This window comes from Mustelus asterias, chromosome 8, assembly GCF_964213995.1.
Source record: "Mustelus asterias chromosome 8, sMusAst1.hap1.1, whole genome shotgun sequence".
NCBI classification, from domain to species: Eukaryota; Metazoa; Chordata; class Chondrichthyes; order Carcharhiniformes; family Triakidae; genus Mustelus; species Mustelus asterias.
In genome coordinates, this window is record NC_135808.1 from 31,871,676 (window position 1) to 31,899,460 (window position 27,785).

Here is a 27,785-nt window from a genome sequence, read left to right on the forward strand (position 1 = left end):
TCCCAATACCTTTAAGTAAGGCAGATTGCCTCATTCTCTCCCATAGTCCCGTATCGATCCCAAACAAATCCAACTCCCTCATCTTTCCCCATGGTTGTGTGAATCTCCAAAAAAATCACTGCCTTGCACTTCCCCCATAATCCCACTGCTCTACAATCTCTCCATTACCTTGTATCGATCCCAAAGTAATCCACTGTCCCACTCTCTCCCCATAGACCTGTATCACTCTCAAACTAATTCCCACTACCCCACTCTTTTCCCATTTCTGTATCAATTTCAAACTAATCCCACTCTCCCCACATTATCCTGCTGCCCTCTGCTCCATGTCGTTGCATCTATCCCAAACTAATCCCACTGCCCTCAACTCACTGTTAATTTTCAGAAAATATATATTAAATCTGCTGTTGCACTATTATCTCTGGGTGTATCTGTTGCATCCTTTAGTAACCCTATTCTATTTATAAGTATTCATGTGTTTGAAGTGCATTTCACAATTTTTGTCTGTTCCTTGATAATTATTCTTTCAGATTCCTTTTATATTTCCAATGTTTCATTTAACTTCTTTTCTCTCCTTCTTGAGCTCTCTGACTAGGTCTGATCCCTTTGTTACGATCTCAATCACAGGAAGGCACAAGGAGTCAGCAGTCCTGACCTCCCCAGGAAAACTGAGGATAAAAACTGTACGGTTGGCACCAACATGATCCACACCAGCCATCCAACCAACCAACTGGCCTGCCAAGGAGCGTGGGTTGCTGTGGCAACATCCACTTCACTCTCTCTGCTGATGCTAGCCAGGCCTTGTCCATTCTCTGGCTCCACTTACTCCCAGCCCTGCCATCCCATCAATCATGGTGCCTGTGTCAGACTCCGCCATCTTGGTGAAGGAGTCACTGGAGGGGGTGAGGATGGAGGTCGTTGCTGCTGGAGATGTGTGAGGGACTCCATCAGTAACTGGGAATTTTGAGATGCAAGATCTCAAAGAAAATGTGTTCGCCAAATCATCTCCTAATCTACTCTTATAATGTTTTCCTTTGTATGCTTTATTTATTTCCCGGATGTACGCATTACTGGCAAAACCAGCATTTATTGCCCATTTCTAATTACCCTTCAAATGGAGGTGGTGAGCTGCCTTCTTGAACCACTGCAGAGGTGTAGGTACACCCACAATGCTGTTAGGGTGGATGTTCCAGGATTTTGACCCAGTGACGGTAAAGGAACAAGTGACATATTTCCAAGTTAGGATGGTGAGTGACTTAGAGCCGAACAATTTTAGTCCCCAAAAGTCAGTAACATTCTGCTTTTTAGGCATTTTATTTGGAACCATGTGATATTTTTCATCATTAGTCCTTAGCATAGCTGGAATTTCATGACTCAACAGTTTAGTTTTTAAATTCAACCTTATTAAAACATGAGTTACAGCCAACTTACTTCTGACTGGGGGTTGGTTCATGGGGGGAAGACTGCTTTTCCTGTGCCTGATTGTAATGGACACAATTTCAAAATGTGAAACTGATGCAAGATTTGGAAGTATTGTGCACAGTGAGGAGAATAGTGATGGACTTCAAGAGGATGTAGAGAGGCTGGTGGAATGGGCAGACACGTGGCAGATGAAATTTAATGTAGATCAGTGGGAAGTTGTACATTTTGATCAGAAGAATGAGGAGATGAGGAGAATAATTCAGAAGAATGCTGAATGCAGGAGCAGAGGGAGCTGGGTGAGTTGTGCATCAATTATTGAAGGTGGCAGGACAGGTTGAGAAAGCAGTTGATAAATTATATTGAATCCTGAGTTTTATAAATAGGACACAGAGTACAAAAGCAAGTCAGTTATAATCATTTATAAAACACTGGCTCAGCATGAACGGGAAGAATGTGAATGTTTTTGAAAGAATGCAATAAATGTTTACGAGAATGTTTCTGAGGATGAGAGACTTCAGTTCTGTGGATAGATTGGTGAAACTGGCACTGTTCCCCTTGGAGAAGGGAAAGTTGAAAGGAGATTTGTTGCATGTGTTCAAAATAATGGGGGTCTGGATAGGGTAAATGGGAGAAACTGTTCCCATCAGCAGAATCAGCATGAGGAAAAACCTCCCTATCCAACATGTGATTTGGGTCTGGAATGCACTGAGTATTTGCTGCAGACAGATCCAATTGCTGTTTTCAAAAAGGAACTGGATAATGGTCTGAAGGGAAAAGGCTTTGCAGGAATATATGGGAAAGAGGGAGAAGTAGGACGAGTTGAGTTGCTGTAGCAGAGAATTGACACAGAGACAATGTGCTGAAAGGTTCCTTCTGTGCTGTAACCATTCTATGATTCTATGAGTCACCTTGCTCTAACATCCTGGTATTCAGACTACTCAATACCTGAACAAAATGTATTGCACCACAACTAATAATCAGGACAATGGAAGCACTGGGAGGGATCAGCCTCCACTGAGCAGAAAGTGCAACCGCAACATTTTCTTCTGATTATTTTTATTTGGCCAATAAGAATACATTGTTACGTAATTCAACACAAGACTAAAGGTGATCAGAAGTTCCCACACCGTATCCACTCCCAGGACACACACATACACACACATACATGTGTGCATGCATGTGCACACACACGCATACATGTACGCATGCCCACACACATATGCACGCACGTACACAGACACACACACCCTGAAACTTGATTGCAATGACTAAGTCATTCCGTATGTTGAGTTGATAAGAATCAGACTTGTGGGGAATGATTAGCTCAGTTGGCTGAACAGTGAGGCCAACAGCATGGGTTCAATTCCTGTACCAGCTGATGTTATCCATGAAGGCTCCACCTTCACAAGCCTGCCCCTTGGCCGTGGTGACCCTCAGGTTAAATCACCACCAGTCAGTTCTCTCTCCAAGGCCCTCCAGGAGTGTGACGATGTTCAATCAGACTTGTGGTACATGATGCAAAATATCATTCAAACTTAAATTTCTTTGAACAAGGCTTTTGGGCTCCACTTAGAAACATAGAAACCCTACAGCACAGAAAGAGGCCATTCAGCCCATCGAGTCTGCACCGACCACAATCCCACCCAGGCCCTATCCCCATATATTTTACCCACTAATCCCGCATTTCAGGACACTAAGGGGCAATTTTTAGCATGGCCAATCAACCGAACCCACACATCTTTGGACTGTGGGATGAAACTGGAGCACCCGGAGGAAACCCACGCAGACACGAGGAGAATGTGCAAACTCCACACAGACAGTGACCCAAGCCAGGAATCGAACCCAGGTCCCTGCAGCTGTGAAGCAGCAGTGCTAACCACTGTGCTACCGTGCCACCCAATTGCACTTGTTTGCAATAACTTCCCAATTGTAAATCTACAAACACAACCACATGGCAAGACAGAGCACTTTAAATGGTGAATTCTGAAAGTTTATTAGCAATGAACAGGTAACAAGTCAGAAAAATAAAAAGCAAAGTGTCAATTATCAGTAATTCACAGTCAGAGGAGAAAGCTTAACTTTGAAAATTGGACCGACTTCTCACCACTCTGCTCAGACCAGGATGTGAAGTGACAGCTCCGAAAACATGGATAACATATAAAATCAACCCCCCCCCAAGCAATTCTCAAGATCCCTTTTTTATACCTGAACAACATTGAAATTCCATCTTAGTCAATCGTTGGAAAATAACCACAGCTGAACACCAGAAATGGCTGCATCACCACAACCCCATCACATTTGTAGTCAATTGAATGAGAAAGATGATGATTTTGGGGCTCCCACCCGCTATCTTGGATCACAGTCTCAGGGTATGGGGTGGGCCATTTAGGACTGAGATGAGGAGAAAGTTCTTCACTCAGAGGATGGTGAACCTTAGGAATTCTTTCACACTGGAGTCTGTGGGGCCACGTAACTGAATGCATTTAAGAAGGAAATAGAGAGATTTCTTATCTCTAAAAGCATCAAAGGGAATGGGGAGAGCAGGGGAGTGTGACATTGTGTTAGAGGATTAGTCATGATAATATGGAATGGCAGAACTGGTTTGAAGGGCTGAATGGCCTGTTCCTGCCCCTAGATTCTTTGTTGCTAAGTAACATTGATTGCCATTGCAGATTGATGCAGTTGTCCCTTGCAATTGCGTGTTTCAGTTTGCACTCATTGTAACGGCTACATTCAGCTCCCCTCTTAAAAGTGACTATTGTCATTTGTGGAGTGAAGTGAATTGTTCCTGTTATATTCGCTGTTGAGTGGTGTGATGTACACTCAGTGTCTTGCTAACTGGAAGCAGTAATATAGTTCAGAAGTTTACATGCCAATCTATTTTATAACTCCACTTTGATTTCAGCTACAGGGTGGAAACTTCAATATCAACTGTGCACATTCATGGCTAAAATGGTTCCAGCCTGATTAAACATAGACACAAAGAAAATAAGAGCAGGAGGAGGCCATTCGGCCCTTTGAGCCTGCTACACCATTCATTATGATCATGGCTGATCATCCAACTCAGTAGCCTGATCTCACCTTCTTCCCATATCCTTTGATCCCCTTCACCCCACGAGCTATATCCAACTCGCCCTTGAAAACATTCAATGTTTTGGCCTCAACTGCTTTCTGTTTTAGCAAACCCCACAGGCTCACCTATCTGGGTGAAAATATTTCTCCCCATCTCAGTCCTAAAGGGTTTACCTCATATCCTTAGACTGTGACCCCTGGTTCTGGACACCTCCACCATCAGGAATATCCTTCCTGCATCTATCCTGTCTAATCCTGTTAGACTTTTACAGGTTCCTATGAGATCTCCACTCATTCTTCTGAACTTCAGCGAAAGTAATCGTAACCGATTCAATCGCTCTTTGTATTTCAGCCCCCCCCATCTCAGGAATCAGTGTGGCAAACCTTCTCTGCACTCCCTCAAAAACAAAAACATCCTTCCTCAGACAGGGAGACCAAAACTACACACAGTATTCCAGCTGTGGCCTCACCAAGTTCCTGTATAATTGCATTAAGATATCCCTGCTCCTGTATATGAATCCTCTCGCTATGAAGGCCAACATACCGTTTGCCTTTTTTTACTGCCTGTTGCACCTGCATGCTTACCGTCCATGACTGGTGTACGAGGACACCCAGGTCTCGTTGCACAATCCCCTCTCTTAATTTATGGCCATTCAGATAATAAACTGCATTCCTGATTTTGCTACCTCACATTTCTCCACATTATACTGCCTCTGCCATGTATTTGCCCTCTCACTCAGCTTGTCCAAATCAAACTGATTGCAGCCTCTTCACAGCTCACCCTCCAAATATAAATATAATTGGTTAAATTGGGACTATTATTAGATTTCTCTGATGTTTTAGCTTTTATTCAGAGGTGTATCATGCCAGCCATCCATTTTCCAAGCCCAGCATCTCTTTCAGATAATCGGGGCGCTCCCATTTAATCCAGAGCAATGATTGAAATAGAACTGCATTGGCTCCAGCAATGTTGAACATACCTGACCATCCACTGAGTTGATTTCAGAAGAAAATAAAACAAACAGGAAACAACACTCGGAGACAGTGGTTTAACTCGGCAGATTCAGAATGAACCTATCAGCAGCAAATGCAGGGAGGAACCAGCCTGTGATTGGATGCACAGCTTCTCCACATTTTCCAAACATGGTGGTGATGTTTCCGGGAATCTGCTGCTCTTGTCCTTCGGGATGGGAGCGGTCGTGGATTAGGAATGTGCTGCCTAAGGAGCCTTGGTGAGTTCCTGCGGTGTATCTTGTGTTGAAGGGAGTGAATGTTTGTGGATGAGTTAGTAATCCGGGTCTCTGAAGTCCTGCTCCAGTCACAAAGCCATCAGAAATTGTATCAAGACATCTTTATGCATTGGGTCAAGCAAAAGGTGATCATAGAATCATAAAATCCCTCCAGTGCAGAAGGAGGCCATTTGGCCCATCGAGCCTGCACTAGTAACAGTCCCAAACAGCCCCTATTCCGATAACCCAATGTATTTACCCTGCTAGTCCCCCTGACACTTAGCGGCAATTTAGCACGGTCAATCCACCAAACTTGCACATTTTTGGATTGCGGGAGGAAAGCGGAGCACCCGGATGAAACCCACACAGACAGGGGGAGAATGGGGAAACACCACACAGACAAAACCCACGCGGACAGGGGAAGAACGTGCAAACTTCAAACAGGCAGTCAACCGAGGCCGGAATTGAACCCGGGTTATTGGTGCTGTGAGGCTGCAGTGCTAACCACTGTGCCACCGTGCTGCCCTGAGGTAATCCTTCAATGTGCGGTATCACCTTTTGCTCCTCACTCGTCTGCACTTTTAGATTCACTTTGTGGCTCTTTTTGCAAATGAGAAACTCCAGACAACAACTCGAGATTTATCAAGAAGAGAGTATTTTTTATTATATTGAGGAAAAATATCACTTTAGAATTAAACAATATCTACAACTGAGGCACAATATGGAATTGATTTAAAGACACTAAAATAAACTCTGACTCCACAAATTCGTTCCAATATCTGGGAATACTGGCCTATCCCAGAATAAACCTGTAACAAATAGTTTACATCTGTTGATGGTTTGCTCAGACTTGCTGAAGCCTCCGAAATGTCTCAGTGTCCCAGATTGTGTTGTTGGAGATCTCCAGCTCACACTGTGTGATGTATTGTACCATTACTATCCCCTGCCTGGGTGTGACCAGTGTGATGTGGCAACGGGGTCCTATACTCCTGACAGCGAGTGTGATTCCTGGGATTTGTAACATGGATTCTGTATCCGGGAGGCCAGCAGAGCCTTTCCCAGTGGAATGAGCTGGAATGAAGAGTTCCAGGTTGGACAGCCGGTGTGAGGGTCTGAGAGTTCACACTGGGACCTCTTCATCCTGCACAGTAACTCACATTGCGGTGTGGGGTCACAGCCCAAGAGCTCAGAGCAAGAAACACTCACCAATCACTGACCCAACGCACACATCTCCAACATTTATTGCTCACACTTTTGCAGTTTCAGAGGAGCAGCATTTTTATCCTCATTCAATAATCCAGGAAAGAAATAAGGGAAGAGTTTCTCAGTGAAGGTGGCAGTGAAAGTGTGGAGAACGGACATATCATCAGCATTGTAAAAGCTCACCTGTCCCCACTCATAGTCCAGGAAAACTCCGATGTTCCTGGGATTCACACTGGGGGTCAGGAGGACAGGTGGGCTGTGAAAAGCGACATATCGATTCCCGTTACTCAGCCGCACAGCCCAGTAACCACCTTCTGGACTCAATTTTATCCTTCCCTTCCTATTGGCTGACTCTGTGGCCACACCTAGTGCCCAGTCAGTCTTGTCCCCGACTCCCACCTCCCAGTAATGTTTCCCCGATGTGAATCCCTCTGACCCCAGGACACATGGAGCTTCGTCAAATCTCTCTGGATTATCAGGAACCTGTGCTACTCGGTTACTGCACCTCACACTGGTCAGCTCCTCAGACAGGATGAGGTTATGATGCGCTGTGTTTGGGTCCGGGTCAGTGAGGCTGGAACTGGGGGAATTCAAAAAGAGATCATGTTAAACATTTTAGACAGAGGAAGGTGCATGGACACAGATTAAAATCTCAGGTCAGTAACACTGCACTCAGCACACATTCCAGAATCTGTGTATCAGGAAATACTTCCGTGTGCAATTAGATATATTCCCAGACTCCAGTGTGGACAGTGAACAGATATTACAAACTGGGTACGGTGTACGGTTAGATATAATCCCAGACTCCAGTGTGGACAGTGAACAGATATTACAGACTGGGTACGGTGTTCTGATGCCCTTTTAGAGAAGAAAATCTGCCATTCTTACCTTGTGTGGCCTACATGTCATTACAGATGTAATGGCATCCTATCTTGAATGGCATCAAGATAGATAAGTCGCCGGGTCCGGATGGGATGTACCCCAGGTTACTGTGGGAGGCAAGGGAAGAGATTGCAGAGCCTCTGGAGATGATCTTTGCGTCGTCGATGGAGACGGGAGAGGTGCCGGAGGATTGGAGGATTGCAGATGTGGTTCCTCTTTTCAAGAAGGGGAATAGGGATAGCCCAGGAAATTACCGACCGGTGAGTCTAACCTCCGTGGTTGGTAAGCTGATGGAGAAGATCCTGAGGGACAGGATATATGAGCATTTAGAGAGGTTTAGTATGCTCAAGAATACTCAGCATGACTTTGTCAAAGGCAGATCGTGCCTTACGAGCCTGGTGGAGTTCTTCGAAAATGTGACGAAACACATTGACGAAGGGAAAGCGGTAGATGTGGTTTGTATGGATTTTAGCAAGGCGTTCGATAAAGTCCCCCATGCAAGGCTTATGGAAAAAGTGAGAGGGCATGGGATCCAAGGGGCTGCTGCCCTGTGGATCCAGAACTGGCTTGCCCAAAGGAGGCAGAGAGTGGGTATAGATGGGTCTTTTTCTAACTGGAGGTCGGTCACCAGTGGTGTGCCCCAGGGATCTGTTCTGGGACCCTTGCTGTTTGTCATTTTCATAAATGACCTGGATGAGGAAGTGGAGGGATGGGTTGGTAAGTTTGCCGACGACACGTAGGTTGGTGGGATTGTGGATAGTCTGGAGGGAAGTCGGAAGTTACAGAGGGACATAGATAGGATGCAAGACTGGGCGGAGAAGTGGCAGATGGACTTCAACCCAGATAAATGCGTCGTGGTCCATTTTGGCAGGTCAAATGGGATGAAGGAGTACAATATAAAGGGAAAGACTCTTAGTACTGTAGAGGATCAGAAGGACCTTGGGATCCGGGTCCATAGGACACTAAAATCGTCCCCGCAGGTGGAGGAGGTGGTTAAGAAGGCATATGGTGTGCTGGCCTTTATCAATCGAGGGATTGAGTTTAGGAGTCCGGGGATAATGATGCAGTTATATAAGACCCTCGTCAGACCCCATTCGGAGTACTGTGCGCAGTTCTGGTCGCCTCATTACAGGAAGGATGTGGAAAAGATTGAAAGGGTGCAGAGGAGATTTAAAAGGATGTTGCCTGGATTGAGTGGCATGCCTTATGAGGATAGGCTGAGGGAGCTCGGTCTTTTCTCCTTGGAGAGACGTAGGATGAGAGGAGACCTAATAGAGGTATATAAGATGTTGAGAGGCATAGATCAGGTGGACTCTCAGAGGCTTTTACCCAGGGTGGAAATGGCTGCTACGAGAGGACACAGGTTTAAGGTGCTGGGGGATAGGTACAGGGGAAATGTCCGGAGGAAGTTTTTCACACAGAGGGTGGTGGGCGAGTGGAATCGGCTGCCGTTAGTGGTGGCGGAGGCAAACTCAATAGGGTCTTTTAAGAGACTCCTGGATGAGTACATGGGACTTAATAGGATGGAGGGTTATAGGTAGGCCTAGAAGGTAAGGATATGTTCGGCACAACTTGTGGGGCTGAAGGGCCTGTTTTGTGCTGTAGTTTTTCTATGTTTCTTATCTTTCTACGTAACTGTTTTCTGAAATAGACTAACAAGCCACTGAGTTCAAGGTAATGAAGGATGAGTATTAAGCACCGGCCTTGCCAGTGACACCCACATCCCATGAAAGAATAAAAAGAACAGATTTCCTGTCGGGAAGGAGGAGTTGATCAGCAGCACTGTAAATAAGGAACTCGCTGACAGACAGAATAATGTTGTACAGTATTTACAATAGACAAAGATATCCGCAAGTCAGATATCCCAAGGAAAAATATTATTGAATAAGGGATAGGGACTCACCAAAAAAAAAATCCAGCCCAGGGAAAATAACAATAATAAGAAAAGAATGGCACTAAAATGTGACACATCCTCAGAAACAGGTTATATTCCAGCCCAAACGTTTAGGAATTAGGAAACATTTCTACACATGAGATGTGTCAGAATTTCGGAACTCACTTCTGTATTTTGGAATTCAGAAGAATGAGAGGTGATCTCATTAAGGGGTTTGACAGGTAAATGCTGAGAGGTTGCTTCCCCTGATGGGAGAGACTGGGACCAGAGAGGCATAGTCTCAGAATAAAAGGGCACCAATTTAAGACTGAGATGAGGAATTTCTTCTCTCAGGGGGTTGTGAGTCTTTGGAACCCCTTGCCACAGAGAGCTGTGGGAGCAGAGTCCTTGTGTATGTTGGCACAATGGATTGCACTGCCGCCTCACAGCACCAGGGACCCAGGTTCGATTCCAGCCTTGCGTGGAGTATGCATGTTCTCCCTGTGTCTGCGTGGATTTCCTTTGGGTGCTCTCGTTTCCTCCAAGAGGTAAGATGTGCAGGTTCGGTGAATTGGCCATGCTAAATTCTCCCTTAGTGTCCCAAGATGTTTAGGTTCGGGTAATTAGCTGGGGTAAATACGTGGGTTACAGGGATAGGCTGGGATGCCCTTAGAGAGTCAGTGCAGATTAAATGGGCCGAATGGTCTCCTTCTGCACTGTAGGAGTAGGGATTTTATATTTAAGGCTGATCCAGATTGATTCTTGATCAGTAAGGGAATAAAGGTGTACAGGGAAAGGGCAGGAAAGTGGACGTGAAGAATGTTGGATCAGCCATGATCCTATTGAATGGTGGAGCAGGTTCGAGGGGCTGAACGGCCGACTCCATGGTCTTATATGGCAATCGATAAAAACTCATTTCTCTATTGGAAACCGAGAGTGGTGTAATTTTTAAACATAGGTGTACACAGATATGGGACAGAGGCAGATACAATTTGTACAGTTAGATCACAAATCAGCCACTGAAAGGCAAAACAGGCTTGAGGGTGCTAAATGGCCTTGTCCTGATCCTATATTATACGATCACTGCTCAGTTCTCTGGCTCAGAGAGGAACACCATTATCCAGGGCTGTCAGTCTGGTCCCTGTCCAGTGAGTCCTGGGACAGAGAGGAACACCATTATCCAGGGCTCTCAGTCTGATCCGTGTCCAGTGAGTCCTGGGACAGAGAGGAACACCATTATCCAGGGCTGTCAGTCTGATCCCTGTCCAGTGAGGCCTGGGACAGAGAGGAACACCATTATCCAGGGCTCTCAGTCTGATCCCTGTCCAGTGAGTCCTGGGACAGAGAGGAACGCCATTATCCAGGGCTCTCAGTCTGATCCTTTCCAGTGAGTCCATGGAGAGTCTGAGTGATTGGATGTCAAATCTGATTCCCTCATGCCCAAATCGATCAATCTCAGTTCCCACATCAACAACAGTCCCTCGAGTGAGGTCCCCAATAATCTCTCCTCAATAACAGGCAGCACCTTCGGGAGAGGGCTGGGGGAGGTGATGAGGGCAGGAAACAGAGGGTGAACACACAGCTGTGGAGTTTCTTACCTGGAGAGATGATCTTTTTCATTTTCTTCCACACTGCGTAGAGTAACGGGCCTCGAAATCCCAAGTATCTCCTTCTTGGAAACTTCAATATCTCTCCATCTTCACCTCTCTCTGCATCTTCCTCATCTTCCCCTTTATCCAGGTAGCTGTGTGAATGGGATTCATTTAATCACTCTCTGCTGGATACAGACTGTGATCACAGTGTAAAACCCTGTGTGAGTTGGGATTAGATACTCACCTTTCTCTCAATCTTTTCAGTTCCTGTGGGACAGAGAATCAGAAACATTTTAATAAATACACACGCTGCTGTTTAGATTGTAATTTTCAATTATGTAGAATCAGCGATTTTAGTTAAATGTGAAGGGATTTGGGTGGAGTTTTCACTCATGGCTTCCACTCATGTGATACCACACCAGTTACCAACCCCCAGCCCAACCTTGCCCCATTGTGTCGACAGGGTTTCCTCAGCTGTAGAAGAGTTTGAAAGCACACTAATAGTTACATTTATTTCTGATCTCTATTTTCCAAGTAACTAAAGAGCTTCTATCCATGTCAACATCTGCTGCTATCAGCTGTGGACACTTCAATGCAGCATTCCTTTGACAGGGAGACAGCAGTTAACGTACCAGCTCCTGGACACTTGCAGCAGCTCAGATGTGAACAGAATGAGGCTCATTGTGATGTCCCCACAGTCAAATAGCCTCTAATTGCTCAGTGTTTGAATTGGTGTCACCCATGGGACTGAACCCCAACATGTCACTGCTCCCAGCACCAGCACCCATAGGACTGAACAGCAGTGTCACTGCTCTCAGTCCAATTAGTTTATCCTCGTGTTTGTGCTCCACTCCACTCAAATCTCCTGCTGCATCTCTCTCACCCCATCAGCATGAGGTTCTAATTCTTTCCTGCTTATGTGTTTCTCCAACTTCTGGTTAGTGAACTGTTTCCCTCAATTACTGCATGTGGGGGAAACTCCACATTGTATCCACCCCCTGGGTAAACAATTCCTTACTCGAATTATTAGCGACTGGCTTATTTTTACAGCCCTTAGTTGTTCCTTTCCAAGGGTGTGGGTTCAAATCCCACTCCTGACACCATGTTCCAAGTGCTGGACAAAATGACTTCTGCCCTCAAGTTTTATAAACCAAGGAGGACATCAGAGGACACGTGATGATGTAAGGCCAGTGGCAAGTCCCATTGCAAACAGGCATATCTCCAAATATTAATTTTCTTCTCTCCCACACAAGTAGAAACATTTTCTCCATCAACTATTGTGAATCTTTCACCATTTTTGTCTTCCGTTTGCTCAAGAATATCACCTTCGTCTGATTCATTTATTCTTTCATGGGATTTCGTGGGATTGTGGGCGTCCTCGGAAAGGATTTTGCCCATCCCTAATTGCCCTTGAAAAGGCAGTGGTCAGCCAGATTCCTGGAGAACAGCAGTCAATGTGGCGTAGGTACATCCACTGTGCAGTTAGGAAAGGAGATTCAGGATTCTGACCCAGGGACAGTGCAGGATAAGGTTCCAGGTCAGGATGGTGTGTGGGTGGGAGGGCAGTTTACACATGGTGCTGTTCCCCTGCATCTGCTGCCCTTGTCCTAGCTGGTAGATTGCAGGTCAGGAAGGTGATGTTGAGCCACATGTTGCCCTGGAGCTGTGTGGAAGAGTCCAGGAGCTGCTCCACTGGCTGCTGTCTCTCCTTGGAAGATATGCTGTATTTAGGGGTAACATCACTGTCCCCAACTCAGAGCAGCACAGATTGGATTTCACCTGCTTTTCAGGACAGGACATATCTGGGCAATTTTGCACATTGTCAGCGAGACACCAGAGTTGCAGTTATACTGGAACAGCCTGGTTAGAGTTGTGGCTATTCTGAAGGATCTATTGCTGGAATACTGTCAGGGCCCAGAGCCTTTTCAGTTTTAGCCATTCACTTTTAGCCATTTTTGATATCAAGTGGAGCGAATCGAGTTGGCTGAAGACTGGCGTCTGTGATGCTAGAAACATGATGTGGAGATGCCGGCGTTGGACTGGGGTAAGCACAGTAAGACGTTTAACAACAGCAGGTTCAAGTCCAACAGGTTTATTTGGTAGCAAAAGCCACACAAGCTTTCGGAGCCTTAAGCCCTTTCTTCAGGTGAGTGGGAATTCTGTTCACAAACAGGGCACATAAAGACACAAACTCAATTTACAGAATAAGGGTTGGAATGCGAATACTTACAGCTAATCAAGTCTTTAAGATACAAACAATGTGAGTGGAGAGAGCATTAAGACAGGTTAAAGAGATGTGTATTGTCTCCAGACAGGACAGCCAGTGAAACTCTGCAGGTCCAGGCAAGTGTGGGGATTACAGATAGTCTGACATGAACCCCATATTCCAGTTGAGGCCGTCCTCATGTGTGTGGAACTTGGCTATCAGTTTCTGCTCAGCGACTCTGCACCGTCGTGTGTCGTGAAGGCCGCCTTGGAGAACGCTTACCCGAATATCAGAGGCCGAATGCCCATGACTGCTGAAGTGCTCCCCAACAAGACTTGAGTAGCTGTAAGTATTCGCATTCTAACCATTATTCTGTAAATTGAGTTTGTGTCTTTATCTGCCCTGTTTGTGATCAGAACTCCCACTCACCTGAAGAAGGAGCTTAGAGCTCCGAAAGGATGTGGCTTTTGCTACCAAATAAACCTGTTGGACTTTAACCTGGTGTTGTTCAATTTCTTACTGCTGGAAACATCCAGAGGAGGCCGAGATATTTCATCCACTCGGCACATCTGGCTGAATATGGCTACGAATGCTTCAGCCTTATCTTTTACACTGATGTGCTGGGATCCTCCATCACTGAGGATGGGATATTTGTGTAGCATCGTGAGTGTTCAGAAGTGAACACTCTTCAGTATTTCCTGAGATTGTTACCTCACATCCACTGACTCTATATTGTTCTTAAAATGGGGAGACCAGAACATTGTGTGATTGAACCAAGATTCAATTGAAGTTACTATCACTTTCTCAGCTTGTTAGTCAAGGTGAAATGAATGTACAAATGGTCACACATTTCTCTGTCCTGTGTGTGGGTTTGAGAGTTTCTTTTTATTTATTCGGGGGATGTGGGCGTCGCCGGCTGGGCCAGCATTTATTGCCCATCACCAATTGTCCATGAACTGAATGGCTCGCTCAGTCATTTCAGAGAGTATTTAAGAGTCAACATTCAGTGAGCCAATGGGTTCTATGACAGTTGTTTCATGGTTAACATAAGACTTTTCATTCCAGACTTTTATTGAATTCATCAACATGGTGGGATTCGAACACAGGTCAGCAGAACATTACTCTGGGTCTCTGGATTACGAGTCCAATGACAATACCACTACCCTATCACCTCACCAAGTCCATTGATATGAAAGGAAAATCAGGCAGACTATAAAACTGACTCACAATTGACCCTAAGTGGGATTTCCACCCACCTATGTGTGGAACTCGCTGCTGATGACCTTCTATGGTCTGCTTTGTCCCCATTGGGACTGGTTCCTCCCAGCCCTCCCCTCCCTCAACTTCCCCAGTATGAAAGATTTCTGATTGCTGTCTCAATGTTCCTCACAGGTCTCTATGTCCACCCCTGCTTTCAGGTCACCCATCTCTTCTCTCCCAATCCTGTTCGAGATCCTTTCATTCTGGTTCCAGTTACTCTGCAGCCAGCTATTATAAAATGCTGTTTACAATCACACCAACAGTTTGGGGATTGGATTATAAAGGGTCACCTTGAGAAAGGAGACACTGTCTTGCTGCTCGATGTCGACACAAAGGTTCAATATTTTCCCCTCAAGTGAAGTCAGTTCCACTTCAATTCTTCTCAGATTCTCCTCCATTGGTCGCAGATCTTCCTCCTTTTGTCTCCTCAGCCCTTCGATTACATGTTTCTCTTTGTCTTCAAGATATCGATGGATTTGAGCAAATTGTGTGGAGATGTCTTGCTCCAGGGATCCAGTGAGTTGCTATGACAGTGAGAGAGATTGTTTAAACAGCGGGTTGTTAAAGGGTTGCAGTGTTGAAAGGGAGCTGGAGTCATACTCACCTCCAGTTCTGAAATCTCCCTCTGCTGCTGCTGTTTGAATTCACTTTGATTTTGCTTTTCCTTCTCCATGGAATCCAAGGATAATTTCAGCTGGTCCTAAAAATGGAATCAGATCTCAGCGTGATCCATTGTAATGTCTGCTGTTATATCACAAACTGTGAGGAGAGGTGTTCAGGGAGAGGTGTTAACATGTGGCACGAGCACTTTATAACCGGCAGAGTGAAAGGTATTGAATCAGACCAGGTATAGCTTCAAACCAACAACAGCTTCATGGTGTATAGAATATATGAATGGATTTGATAGTTTAGACATTGTTGATTATATAGTAATGGTTTGAAGTTTATTTATTAGTGTCACAAGTAGGCGTACATTAACACTACAATGAAGTTACTGTGAAGATCCCCTAGTCGCCACACTCCAGCACCTGTTTAAGTACACTGAGAGAGAATTTGGCATGGGCAGTGTACCTAACCAGCACGTCTTGTTTGACTCTTTTCTGATTTTGAGAATTCACTGGTCCCGCTACACATAGGCACAGACTAAAACTGTGACAGTTGGGTTGGAAGTGCATAAGTTCATAACATCTTTGCTAAGTTCATAAGGTCTTTGCGTCGTCGATGGAGACGGGAGAGGTGCCGGAGGATTGGAGGATGTGGTTCCTCTTTTCAAGAAGGGGAATAGGGATAGCCCAGGAAATTACCGACCGGTGAGTCTAACCTCAGTGGTTGGTAAACTGATGGAGAATATCCTGAGGGACAGGATATATGAGCATTTAGAGAGGTTTAGTGTGCTCAAGAATACTTAGCATGGCTTTGTTAAAGGCAGATCGTGCCTTACGAGCCTGGTGGAGTTCTTCGAAAATGTGACGAAACACATTGACGAAGGGAAGGCGGTAGATGTGGTTTATATGGATTTTAGCAAGGCGTTCGATAAGGTACCCCATGCAAGGCTTCAAGAAAAAGTGAGAGGGCATGGGATCCAAGGGGCTGCTGCCTGGTGGATCCAGAACTGGCTTGCCCAAAGGAGGCAGAGAGTGGGTATAGATGGGTCTTTTTCTAAATGGAGGTCGGGCACCAGTGGTGCGCCTCAGGGATCTGTTCTGGGACCCTTGCTGTTTGTCATTTTCATAAATGACCTGGATGAGGAAGTGGAGGGATGGGTTGGTAAGTTTGCCGACGACACGAAGGTTGGTGGGGTTGTGGATAGTCTGGAGGGATGTCAGAAGTTACAGAAGGACATAGATAGGATGCAAGACTGTGCGGACAAGTGGCAGATGGACTTCAACCCAGATAAATGTGTCGCGGTCCATTTTGGTAGGACAAATGGGATGAAGGAGTACAATATAAAGGGAAAGACTCAGTCTACGGTAGAGGATCAGAAGGATCTTGGGGTCCGGTTCCATAGGACTCTGAAATCGTGGAGGAGGTGGTTGAGAAGGCGTATGGTGTGCTGGCCTTTATCAATCGAGGAATTGAGTTTAGGAGTCCGGGGATAATGATGCAGCTATATAAGACCCTCGTCAGACCCCACTTGGAGTACTGTGCTCAGTTCTGGTCGCCTCACTATAGGAAGGATGTGGAAAAGATTGAAAGGGTGCAGAGGAGATTTACAAGGATGTTGCCTGGATTGAGTGGCATGCCTTATGAGGATAGGCTGAGGGAGCTCGGTCTCGATGGAGCAGATTTCCACTCCACCTGACGAAGGAGCAGCGCTCCGAAAGCTAATGGCATTTGCTACCAAATAAACCTGTTGGACTTTAACCTGGTGTTGTTAAAACTCTTACTGTATCTGCTCTCAAACAGGGCAGACAGAGACACAAAATCAAGTCACAGAATACTTATTAGAATGCGAATCTCTGCAGCCAACCAGGTCTTAAAGATACAGACAATGTGAGTGGAGGGAGCATTAAGCTCAGATTAAAGAGATGTGCATTGTCTCCAGATAGGACAGCCAGTGAGATTCTGCAAGTCCAGGAGGCAAGCTGTGGGGGTTACTGACAGTGTGACATAAACCCAAGATCCCGGTTTAAGCCGTTCTCATGTGTGCGGAACGTGGCTATCAGTTTCTGCTCAGCGACTCTGCGCTGTCGTGTGTCGTGAAGGCCGCCTTGGAGAATGCTTACCCGAAGATCTTGGGTTTATGTCACACTATCAGTAACCCCCACAGCTTGCCTCCTGGACTTGCAGGCTGTCCTGTCTGGAGACAATACACGTCTCTTTAACCTGTGCTTAATGCTCCCTCCACTCACATTGTCTGTATCTTTAAGACCTGGTTGGCTGCAGAGATTCGCATTCTAATCAGTATTCTGTAACTTGATTTTGTGTCTCTGTGCCCTGTTTGAGAGCAGATTTCCACTCCATCTGACGAAGGAGCAGCGCTCCGAAAGCTAATGGCATTTGCTACCAAATAAACCTGTTGGACTTTAACCTGGTGTTGTTAAAACTCTTACTGTGTTTACCCCAGTCCAACGCCGGCATCTCCACATCATGACAGTAAAATGCACATCAGGAATCTGTGTAAATCTGCCCTCAACCCCAAGTGAACCCATCAGATTCCCCAGGGATCCCAGCAAGAAAACGTTTTTAAACTAATCCCACTGCCTCACTGTCAATTCCCAAAATCCAGTATACATCCCAAATTATTCCTCTCTGTCCTGCTCCCTCCCAGAGCCATGTACCAATCCCAACTGGACCCATTGATCCACAATATCCCAAGATCCCTGCCGTAACGCAGATTGCCTCATTCTCTCCCATAGTCCTGTATCGATCCCAATCTAATCCGACTGCTTTATCTTTCCCCATGGTTATGTGAATTCCAAAAAAAATCACTGCCCTGCACTCCCCCCATAATCCCACTGTTCTACGCTCTCTCCATTATCTTGTCTCAATCCCAAACTAATCCCACTCCCCCAATCTCTCCCTACAGCTCTATATCAATCCCAAAGTAATCCACTGTCCCACTCTCTCTCCATAGCCCTGTATCAATGCCAAATTAATCCACTGCCCTACTCTCTCCCCATAGCCCTGTATCAATCCCAAATGAATCCATTGTCCCATTCTCTCCCCATAGCCCTGATTCTCCCCTATACCCTGATATCATAGAATCCTACAGTGCAGAAAGAGGCCATTCGGCCCACTGCGACTGCACCGGCCACAATCCCATCCAGCCCCTACCCCTATAACCCCTCCTAATCCCACTGACACGAAGGGGCAATTTAGCATGGACAATCAACCAAATCTGCACACCTTTGGAGTGTGGGAGGAAACCGGAGCACCCGAGGAAACCCACACAGACACGGGGAGAATGTGCAAACTCCACACAGACAGTGACCCGAAGCCGGAATTGAACCTCAGACCCTGGCGCTGTGAGACAGCAGTGCTAACCACCATGCCGCCCAAACTGGGTCGATGGCTGCTGTATCGATCACAAAGAAATCCCACTGCCCCACTCTTTTCTCAATTCTGTATCAATTCCAAACTAATCCCACTCTCTCCACATAATCCTGCTGCCCTGTGCTCTCTCCATATCCCTGCATCTATCCCAAACTAATCCCACTGCCTCAAACTCTGCTGATTTTCAGAAAATAAATATTAATTCTGCTGTTGCACTGTTACCTCTGGGTGTCTCTCTTGCATCTTTTAGTAACCCTATCCATTTTTTAAGTATTCATGTGTTTGAGTGTATTTCACAATTTTTTGTCCGTTGCTTGATAATTCTTTTTTCAGGCCCTCTTTACATTTCCAATGTTTTATTTAACTTCTTTTCTCTCCTTCTTGAGCTCTCTGACTGTAAGTCTGACCCCATTGTTACGATCTCCATCACAGGAAGGCGCAAGGAGCCAGAGGTCCTGACCGCCCCAGGAAAACTGAGGATAAAAACTGTGCGGTTGGCACCAACCTGATCCACACCAGCCATCCAACCAACCAACTGGCCTGCCAAGCATCCTGGGTTGCTGTGGCAACACCCACTTCACGCTCCCTGCTGATTATTCATGCTGCCCATGTGAGACTCCGCCATCTTGGTGAAGGAGTCACTGGAGGGGGTGAGGATGGAGGTCATTGCTGCTGGTGATTTGTGAGGGACTCCATCAGTGATATAGCCAGTAATTTTGAGGTGTGGTGCTCTTGGAAAATGCATTAGCCATATCATCTCCTCATCTACTCTTACCATTGTTTTCCTCTGATATGTTTTTATTACTTCACAGGATGTCGCAACACTGGCTAGGCCAGCATTTATTGTCCTTCCTTAATTACCCTTCAGAAGGTTGTCGCGAGCTGCCTTCTTGAACCGCTGCAATCCTTGATTTGTAGGTACACCCACAGTGCTGTTCGGGAGGAAGTTCCAGGATTTTGCCCCAGTGACGTTGAAGGAACGGGTGACATATTTCCAAGTCAGGATGGTGAGTGACTCAGAGCGGAACAATTTTAATCCCCAAAAGTCAGTAACATTCTGCTTTTTAGGCATTTTACTTTGAACCATGTGGTATTTTTCATCATTAGTCTTTAGCAAAGCTGGAATTTCATTACTCAACAGTTTATGTTTTAAATTCAAGTTTATTAAGACATGTGTTGCAGAAAATTTTCCTTATTTCTGACTGGGGGATGGTGCATGGAGGGAACACTGCTTTTCCTGGGCCTGGGTGTAATGGATACAATTTCAAAATGTGAAACTGATGCAAGATTTGGAAGTATTGTGCACGGTGAGGAGAATAGTGATGGACTTCAAGAGGATGTAGAGAGGCTGGTGGAATGGGCAGACATGTGGCAGATGAAGTCTAATGTAGATCAATGGGAAGTGACACATTTTGGTCAGAAGAATGAGGAGATGTGACGCAAAATAAAGGTTACAATTCTAAAGGAAATGCAGGAGCAGAGAGAGCTGGGTGTATTTTGCATCAATCGTTGAAAGTGGCAGGACAAGTTCCAGTTAATAAATTACATTGAATCCTGAGCTTTATAAATAGGGCACAGAGTACAAAAGCAAGTCAGTTATAAACATTTATAAAACACTGGCTCAGCCTGATCGGGAAGAATGTGAATGTTTTTGAAAGGATGCAGCAAATGATTACGAGATTGTTTCTGAGGATGAGAGAGTTCAGTTATGTGGATAGATCGGTGAAGCTGGCACTGTTCTCCTTGGAGAAGAGATAGTTGAAAGGAGATTTATTAGATGTATTCAAAATCATGGGGAGTCCAGATAGAGTAAATTGGGAGAAACTGTTCCCATCGACAGAATCAACATTAGGAAAAATCTCCTTACACTTGGACAGATTCATAGAATCCCTACAGTGCAGAAAGAGGCCATTTGGCCCTTCAAGCCTGCACTGACGCTCCAACAGAGCATCTTACCCAGGCCCTATCCCTGTAACCCCTCATATTTATCCCATTAATCCCCCTAAACTACACAGCTTAGGACTTTAAGGGACAATTTGCCATGGCCAATCCACCTAAACTGCACATCTCTGGACTGTGGGAGGAAACCGTAGCACCTGGAGGGCACCCACACGCACACGGGGAGAACATGCAAACTCCACACAGATAGTGACCCAAGCTGGGAATCGAACCCGTGGGTTTCCTCCGGGTGCTCCAGTTTCCTCCCACAGTCTGAAAGATGTGCTGGTTAGGTGCATTGGCCATGCTAAATTCTCCCTCAGTGTACCCAAACAGGCGCAGGAGTGTGGCGACTGGGGGATTTTCACAGTAACTTCATTATAGTGTTAAGGTAAGCCTATCTGTGACACTAATAAACTTTAAACTTTAAAATAATTCTAAATCTACAGACATAACCACATGGCAAGACAGAGCACTTTAAATGGTGAATTCAGAAAGTTTATTAACAATAAATAGGTAACAAATCAGAAAGATTCAGTGTCAATTAACAGTAATTCAGTCAGAGCAGAAAGCTTAACTTTGAAAACTGGACAGACATCACTCTGCTCAGACCAGGAAGTGAAGTGATGGCTCCAAAAACACGGATAACAAGTAAAAGGAACCCCACACCAAGCACTTGTCAAGACACCTTTTTATACCTTAACAACATTGAAAGCTCACCTTAGCCACTTGTTGAAAAATAGCCAATTGGGTCTATTGTCAATAATGAAATCAGAGTCTGCCTCATTGGGTTTGTTTTAGTTAATTACACACATTGTCTCAACTTTAAGAATCTCTTAAGCTTTATCTCTTGTCTTGATTTAGCCCAAGTGTCGAACAATAATTGGTTAACATAACTGTCTGTCACTTATTATAGACATGAAGTGGAGATGCCGGTGTTGGACTGGGGTAAACACAGTAAGAAGTCTCACAACACCAGGTTAAAGTCCAACAGGTTTATTTGGTTTTGCTACCAAATAAACCTGTTGGACTTTAACCTGGTGTTGTGAGACTTCTTACTTATTATAGAGACATCTTGAAGAGGAGCGAAATCATTCCCTCTGACAAGGTTAACAAGTTGATGATAACTTTTTAATCTGTCTGGAAGGCAACATCTTATAATTCTCATCATATTTGAAGAATTTGTATTAACTCAAGTATTAATGATATAATGTGTTTATAATTATAAAAGTTATAACCTTTTTGTGTTCCAGATTACATTACCAGCTTTACAACTACATTGATTAATGAATTACTTATTCTTTAATTGTCTCACAATTAAGTCTGTCTATTTAATACATCTGGCTGGTTTCCATTAGTGCTTTTTTAAAAATGATTTTTGTGAATTCATCACAAAATGCTCAATAACAGATTAATTCAAACTACAAAATGATTGTCACACTGAAACTATTGATTTTGAAACTCCCAACAATATGTGTCAGTTCCGATCAAAGATCTTTGAGCTGAAAACCACAGGAAGCTGTCAGTTTCTGGGAGATTTTGGGGTCCTGGGAAGCCCAGTTGGACATTGATAAATTTCACTCTGTTCACAATGACAATGTGGGAATGAAACCCAGACAAACCCCTAACTGACCCCCACCAGAATGGTAACACGTGCACACACGATGGGCTGGGGTCACAATTCATGACCTTTTCATTTTAACTGTCCCACCCCCTCCATTCTGCCCCCGTCCTGCCCACCAATCCCTTCCCTCCTCACATGGGGGTTTAATATCGACAGCATTTCCTTCACTGTTTCGGAATCTACGCTCCTAAATGTCGCATGTTTAATTGGAGCTGCTCTCGGAATCCTCTTTTTATAATGCAGACCTGAAATAAGGGAAGAGTTTCTCAGTGAAGGTGTCAGTGAAAGTGTGGAGAACGGACATATCATCAGCATCGTAAAAGCTCACCTGTCCCCCCTCATAGTCCAGGAAAACTCCGATGTTCCTGGGATTCACTCTGGGGGTCAGGGGGACTAACGGGCTTTCCAGAGCTCCGTATCCATCCCCGTTTCTCAGACGCAGCGCCCAGTAATCATGTTCGGGGCCCAGTGTGAGATCCGCCTTCCTATTGCCTGACTCTCTGGCCACACCCACCTCCCAGTCAGTCTTGTCCCCGACCTCCACCTCCCAGTAATGTCTCCCTGACGTGTGTCCCTGCGCCCCCAGGGAACAAAGAGTCTCACTGAACCTCTCCAGGTTATTAGAAACCAGCATGGTCGTACTGATTTTCACACTGCTCCGCTGCTCAGACAGGACGAGCTGACGACGCTCTGTGTTCGAGACCAAGGTGGGGGAGGCTGAGACTGGGGAAATAAAAAAAACATCCGGGTAAATATTTTACACAGTGGATGGATACAGATGAAAGTCTGATGTCTGTGTAACTGGACCCGCCCTCCCCACCATCACCCTCCGCCCCCCCCTCCCCTCCCCACCATCACGCTCCACCTCCCCTCCCCACCATCACACTCCAAACCCCCAGTCCATAGTTGCTGCAGCATTGAATATTACTGACTGATGACAGTGAACTGTTAGATACATTGCCGTACAAAGCACACAAGGAGCAGCAGTGGGTCAGTCAGTCCATCAAGCCTGCTCCTCCAGTTAATAAGAGCATGGTTGATCAAACCTGCATCCTGCCTTCTTCCACAGTTAAAGGTGTGGGTCGGTGGATTGTCCGTGGTAAATTTCCCCTTAGTGTCCCAAGGTGCGTAGGTTAGAAGGATTGGCCCTGGAAAATGTGTGGGGTTACGGGATGGGGCGGGGGAGATATTCAGAGTCAGTGCCGACTCGATGGGCCGAATAGCCTTTCTGCACTATAAGGGTTCTACAATAATCTCTCACGCTCTTGCTTACCAAGATTTTACACACAAAGAACAAAGAACAAAGAACAGTACAGCACAGGAAACAGGCCCTTCGGCCCTCCAAGCCTGTGCCGCTCCTTGGTCCAACGAGACCAATCGTTTGTATCCCTCCATTCCCAGGCTGCTCATGTGACTATCCAGGTAAGTCTTAAACGATGTCAGCGTGCCTGCCTCCACCACCCTACTTGGCAGCGCATTCCAGGCCCCCACCACCCTCTGTGTAAAAAACGTCCCTCTGATGTCTGAGTTATACTTCGCCCCTCTCAGCTTGAGCCCGTGACCCCTCGTGATCGTCACCTCCGACCTGGGAAAAAGCTTCCCACTGTTCACCCTATCTATACCCTTCATAATCTTGTACACCTCTATTAGATCTCCCCTCATTCTCCGTCTTTCCAAGGAGAACAACCCCAGTCTACCCAATCTCTCCTCATAGCTAAGACCCTCCATACCAGGCAACATCCTGGTAAACCTTCTCTGCACTCTCTCCAATGCCTCCACGTCCTTCTGGTAGTGCGGCGACCAGAACTGGATGCAGTACTCCAAATGTGGCCTAACCAGCGTTCTATACAGCTGCATCATCAGACTCCAGCTTTTATACTCTATACCCCGTCCTATAAAGGCAAGCATACCATATGCCTTCTTCACCACCTTCTCCACCTGTGTTGCCACCTTCAAGGATTTGTGGACTTGCACACCTAGGTCCCTCTGTGTTTCTATACTCCTGATGACTCTGCCATTTATTGTATAACTCCTCCCTACATTATTTCTTCCAAAATGCATCACTTCGCATTTATCCGGATTAAATTCCATCTGCCACCTCTCCGCCCAATTTTCCAGCCTATCTATATCCTGCTGTATTGCCCGACAATGCTCTTCGCTATCCGCAATTCCAGCCATCTTCGTGTCATCCGCAAACTTGCTGATTACACCTTCTTCCAAATCATTTATATATATCACAAATAGCAGAGGTCCCAGTACAGAGCCCTGCGGAACACCACTGGTCACAGACCTCCAGCCGGAAAAAGACCCTTCGACCACTACCCTCTGTCTCCTATGGCCAAGCCAGTTCTCCACCCATCTCGCCACTTCTCCTTGTATCCCATGAGCCTTAACCTTCTTAACCAACCTGCCATGTGGGACTTTGTCAAATGCATTACTGAAATCCATATAGACGACATCCACGGCCCTTCCTTCGTCAACCGTTTTTGTCACTTCCTCAAAAAACTCCACCAAATTTGTAAGGCACGACCTCCCTCTTACAAAACTATGCTGTCTGTCACTAATGAGATTGTTCCGTTCTAAATGCACATACATCCTGTCTCTAAGAATCCTCTCCAACAACTTCCCTACCACGGACGTCAAGCTCACCGGCCTATAATTTCCTGGGTTATCCCTGCTACCCTTCTTAAACAACGGGACCACATTCGCTATCCTCCAATCCTCAGGGACCTCACCCGTGTCCAAAGAAGCGACAAAGATTTCCGTCAGAGGCCCAGCAATTTCACCTCTCGTCTCCCTGAGCAGTCGAGGATAGATGCCATCAGGCCCTGGGGCTTTGTCAGTTTTAATGTTCCCTAAAAAACCTAACACTTCCTCTCTTGTAATGGAGATTTTCTCTAACGGGTCAACACCTCCCTCCGAGACACTCCTGGTTAACACGCCCCTCTCCTTCGTGAATACCGATGCAAAGTATTAATTTAGGATCTCCCCTCTTCCCTTGGGTTCTAAGCATAATTCCCCTCCTTTGTCCCTGAGAGGTCCGATTTTCTCCCTGACAACTCTTTTGTTCCTAACGTATGAATAGAATGCCTTAGGATTCTCCTAAAATCCTTCCTGCCAAGAACATCTCGTGACCTCTTTTTGCCCTTCTAACTCCCCGTTTGAGATCTTTCCTACTCTCTCTGTATTCCTCCAGAGCTCCATCTGTTTTCAGTTGCCTGGACTTAACGTACGCCTCCCTTTTCATTTTAATCAGATCCTCAATTTCCCTGGTTATCCACGGCTCTCGAATCCTACCTTTCCTATCTTTCCTTTTTACAGGCACATGCCTATCCTGCAGCCTTATCAATAGTTCCTTAAAAGACTCCCACATGCCAGACGCGGACTTACCCTCGAACATCCTCTCCCAATTAACATCCACCAATTCCTGCCTAATCCGGCTATAGTCAGCCTTCCCCCAATTTAGCACCCTGCCCGTAGGACAGCACTCATCCTTGTCCATTACTATCCTAAAGTTAACAGAGTTGTGGTCACTATTTGCCACATGTTCCCCTACCGAAACTTTGACGACCTGACCGGGCTCATTTCCCACACCTGTGCTTTACAAATACTCAAAGTCGCGGCTTCTGCTATCTTTATCGGAACAGAGTTTCAAAGATTCACGATCTTCTGAGAGAAAACATTTCACCTCATCTCTCTGCTTACATATTTTCCCTACGAATCATACAAACAAAGAGCAGCACACGAGGCCATTCAGCCCCTCCAGCCTGCTCCAGTGTGTACAGTAAATACAGCGTCTCAATCTCATCACTGTCCAGAGAGGCCCATTTGCAAGGTCTGAATGTCTGGGTGTCAAATTAAGACATTCTGCCGCCCTCATTCTCACATCCCTCTGTGGATTGTCACCCTGTCGGCTTGGAGAGGCTGTGTGCTGTGACTCTACTTTCAGCAACATCATCAGGAGTTCTTTGCCCCCACCACCCCCATGGGCACCCATGGCAGCAAGGTCAGTTGGGGGGGAGGGGGGGAGGTGCCACACAAAGTGCAGTCCAAAGAGCCCACAATGCCAGAACAAAGGAAGACTCTGCAGCTCTGGGACTGCCATGGCTGGGAGGGGGCTGAAGACGGTCCCAGTCATTGTGGTTTGACACATCACCAAATTCTGACCACCAACCCATGAAGATCTTGTGACGGTGACACAAGACCTCCCCGTGTGCATCAAAGGCAGAGTCGCTTTCTACCAGGGTCCATTTGTCATGTCCTGTGGGGAAGGGGAATTGGCAAATTAATGGGGTCGGGGCAGTGAACCCAGGAGTCCCCCCGAGTCAAGAACACAAGATACACGCGCATGAAGGTCACTGGACACCTGTATTGGGACTGAGCTGCCTTTGGACAGCAGCTGCGGTTACTGAGCACTCCAGAAGATAGCCTCTGCTTGCCTCAGATGGTGAGGGGGGGTCAGAAAGGGTGCCCTCAAAATGGCCTGTCCCACTTCCTGTTGGGGAAGTAAACCCTGCTGGACCCCATCTTCACTCTCACAGAAAGAAAACTCGGGACGTTGCAACACTGGAAGACAATCTCAAGCATGACTGACCAGAAAGAAGAGGTGCAATGAGCTGTCAAGTCTTGAAATTGACCTCGGTGCCCTCGGTGAGACCCACCTCCCTGGGGAGAGACACCTGAAGGAACAAACTGGGAATATACCTTCTGCTGGAGAGGTCAGGCTGACAGTGACTCGAATATCAATGGAGCTGGTTCTGCCACTGGGAATTGGATGTGGGATACTCAACCAAAATTCCTCAATTGTATCCATGAAATTCCATCCAGAGCTCAACCATAACCAATCTACCAGGGTCATCGGCACAAAGGCCCCAGTGCAGATGTTCAGAAAAAGTTCTATTCTGACCTGCCAGCCCAGAGAAAGAAAATAACCATTCTCCCGGGGCAACTTAATTGCCAGTGTTGGCCATGACTCCAATTTCTGGAGAGAATCCAGTGGGAAAAATAGCGAGAAGTCCACCCTTTCCTCCTGGCATCTCGGTGCCCTCCTGCCAACAAAGTTCACTCAGCATGGCATCCTTAGAAACAGGAAGAAGTCTCACAACACCAGGTTAAAGTCCAAAAGATTTATTTGGTATCACGAGTTTTCAGAGCAATGCCCCTTCATCAGGTGAGTCACTGAGGAAGGAGCAGTGCTCCGAAAGCTCGTGATACCAAATAAATCTGTTGAAATTTAACTTGGTGTTGTGAGACTTCTTACTGTGCCCATCTCAGTCCAGCGCCAGCATCTCCACATCATGGCTACCACCGACTCCTTATAAACAAACACCCACTTCCGTCAATAAGACAAATACAAACCACATGAAAGTATCAAAGATCAAAGCACTATCTCTTCCTGGATTACGTCGTTGTTCCAGTCAAAGACCGAAGTGATGTCTGTGTCACTCGATCCATGTGGGGGACTGATGCCTGCCAGACAGATCATCGACTG

The 27,785-nt window shown here is 46.0% G+C and overlaps 1 protein-coding gene across 2 annotated transcripts in view; it reads right to left on the bottom strand.

Annotated features, from left to right (window-relative positions):
* Positions 1-21,150: 21,150 nt before the first annotated feature.
* LOC144496979 (zinc-binding protein A33-like) overlaps positions 21,151-27,785 on the bottom strand; it is an 18,377-nt gene continuing 11,742 nt past the window's right edge. Inside the window, exons 6-7 of one of the 2 annotated variants that reach the window (XR_013498491.1) lie at positions 21,986-23,017; positions 21,154-21,636 (exon numbers count right to left, since the gene is read on the bottom strand). Coding sequence is in view for 1 of the 2 variants with exons in the window: in XM_078217640.1 (XP_078073766.1) it covers positions 22,527-23,017 (491 nt within the window). In the remaining variant the exon portion in view is untranslated. Of the gene's footprint in view, positions 23,018-27,785 lie in introns of both variants that reach the window. The other variant, XM_078217640.1, reaches the window with a different exon arrangement.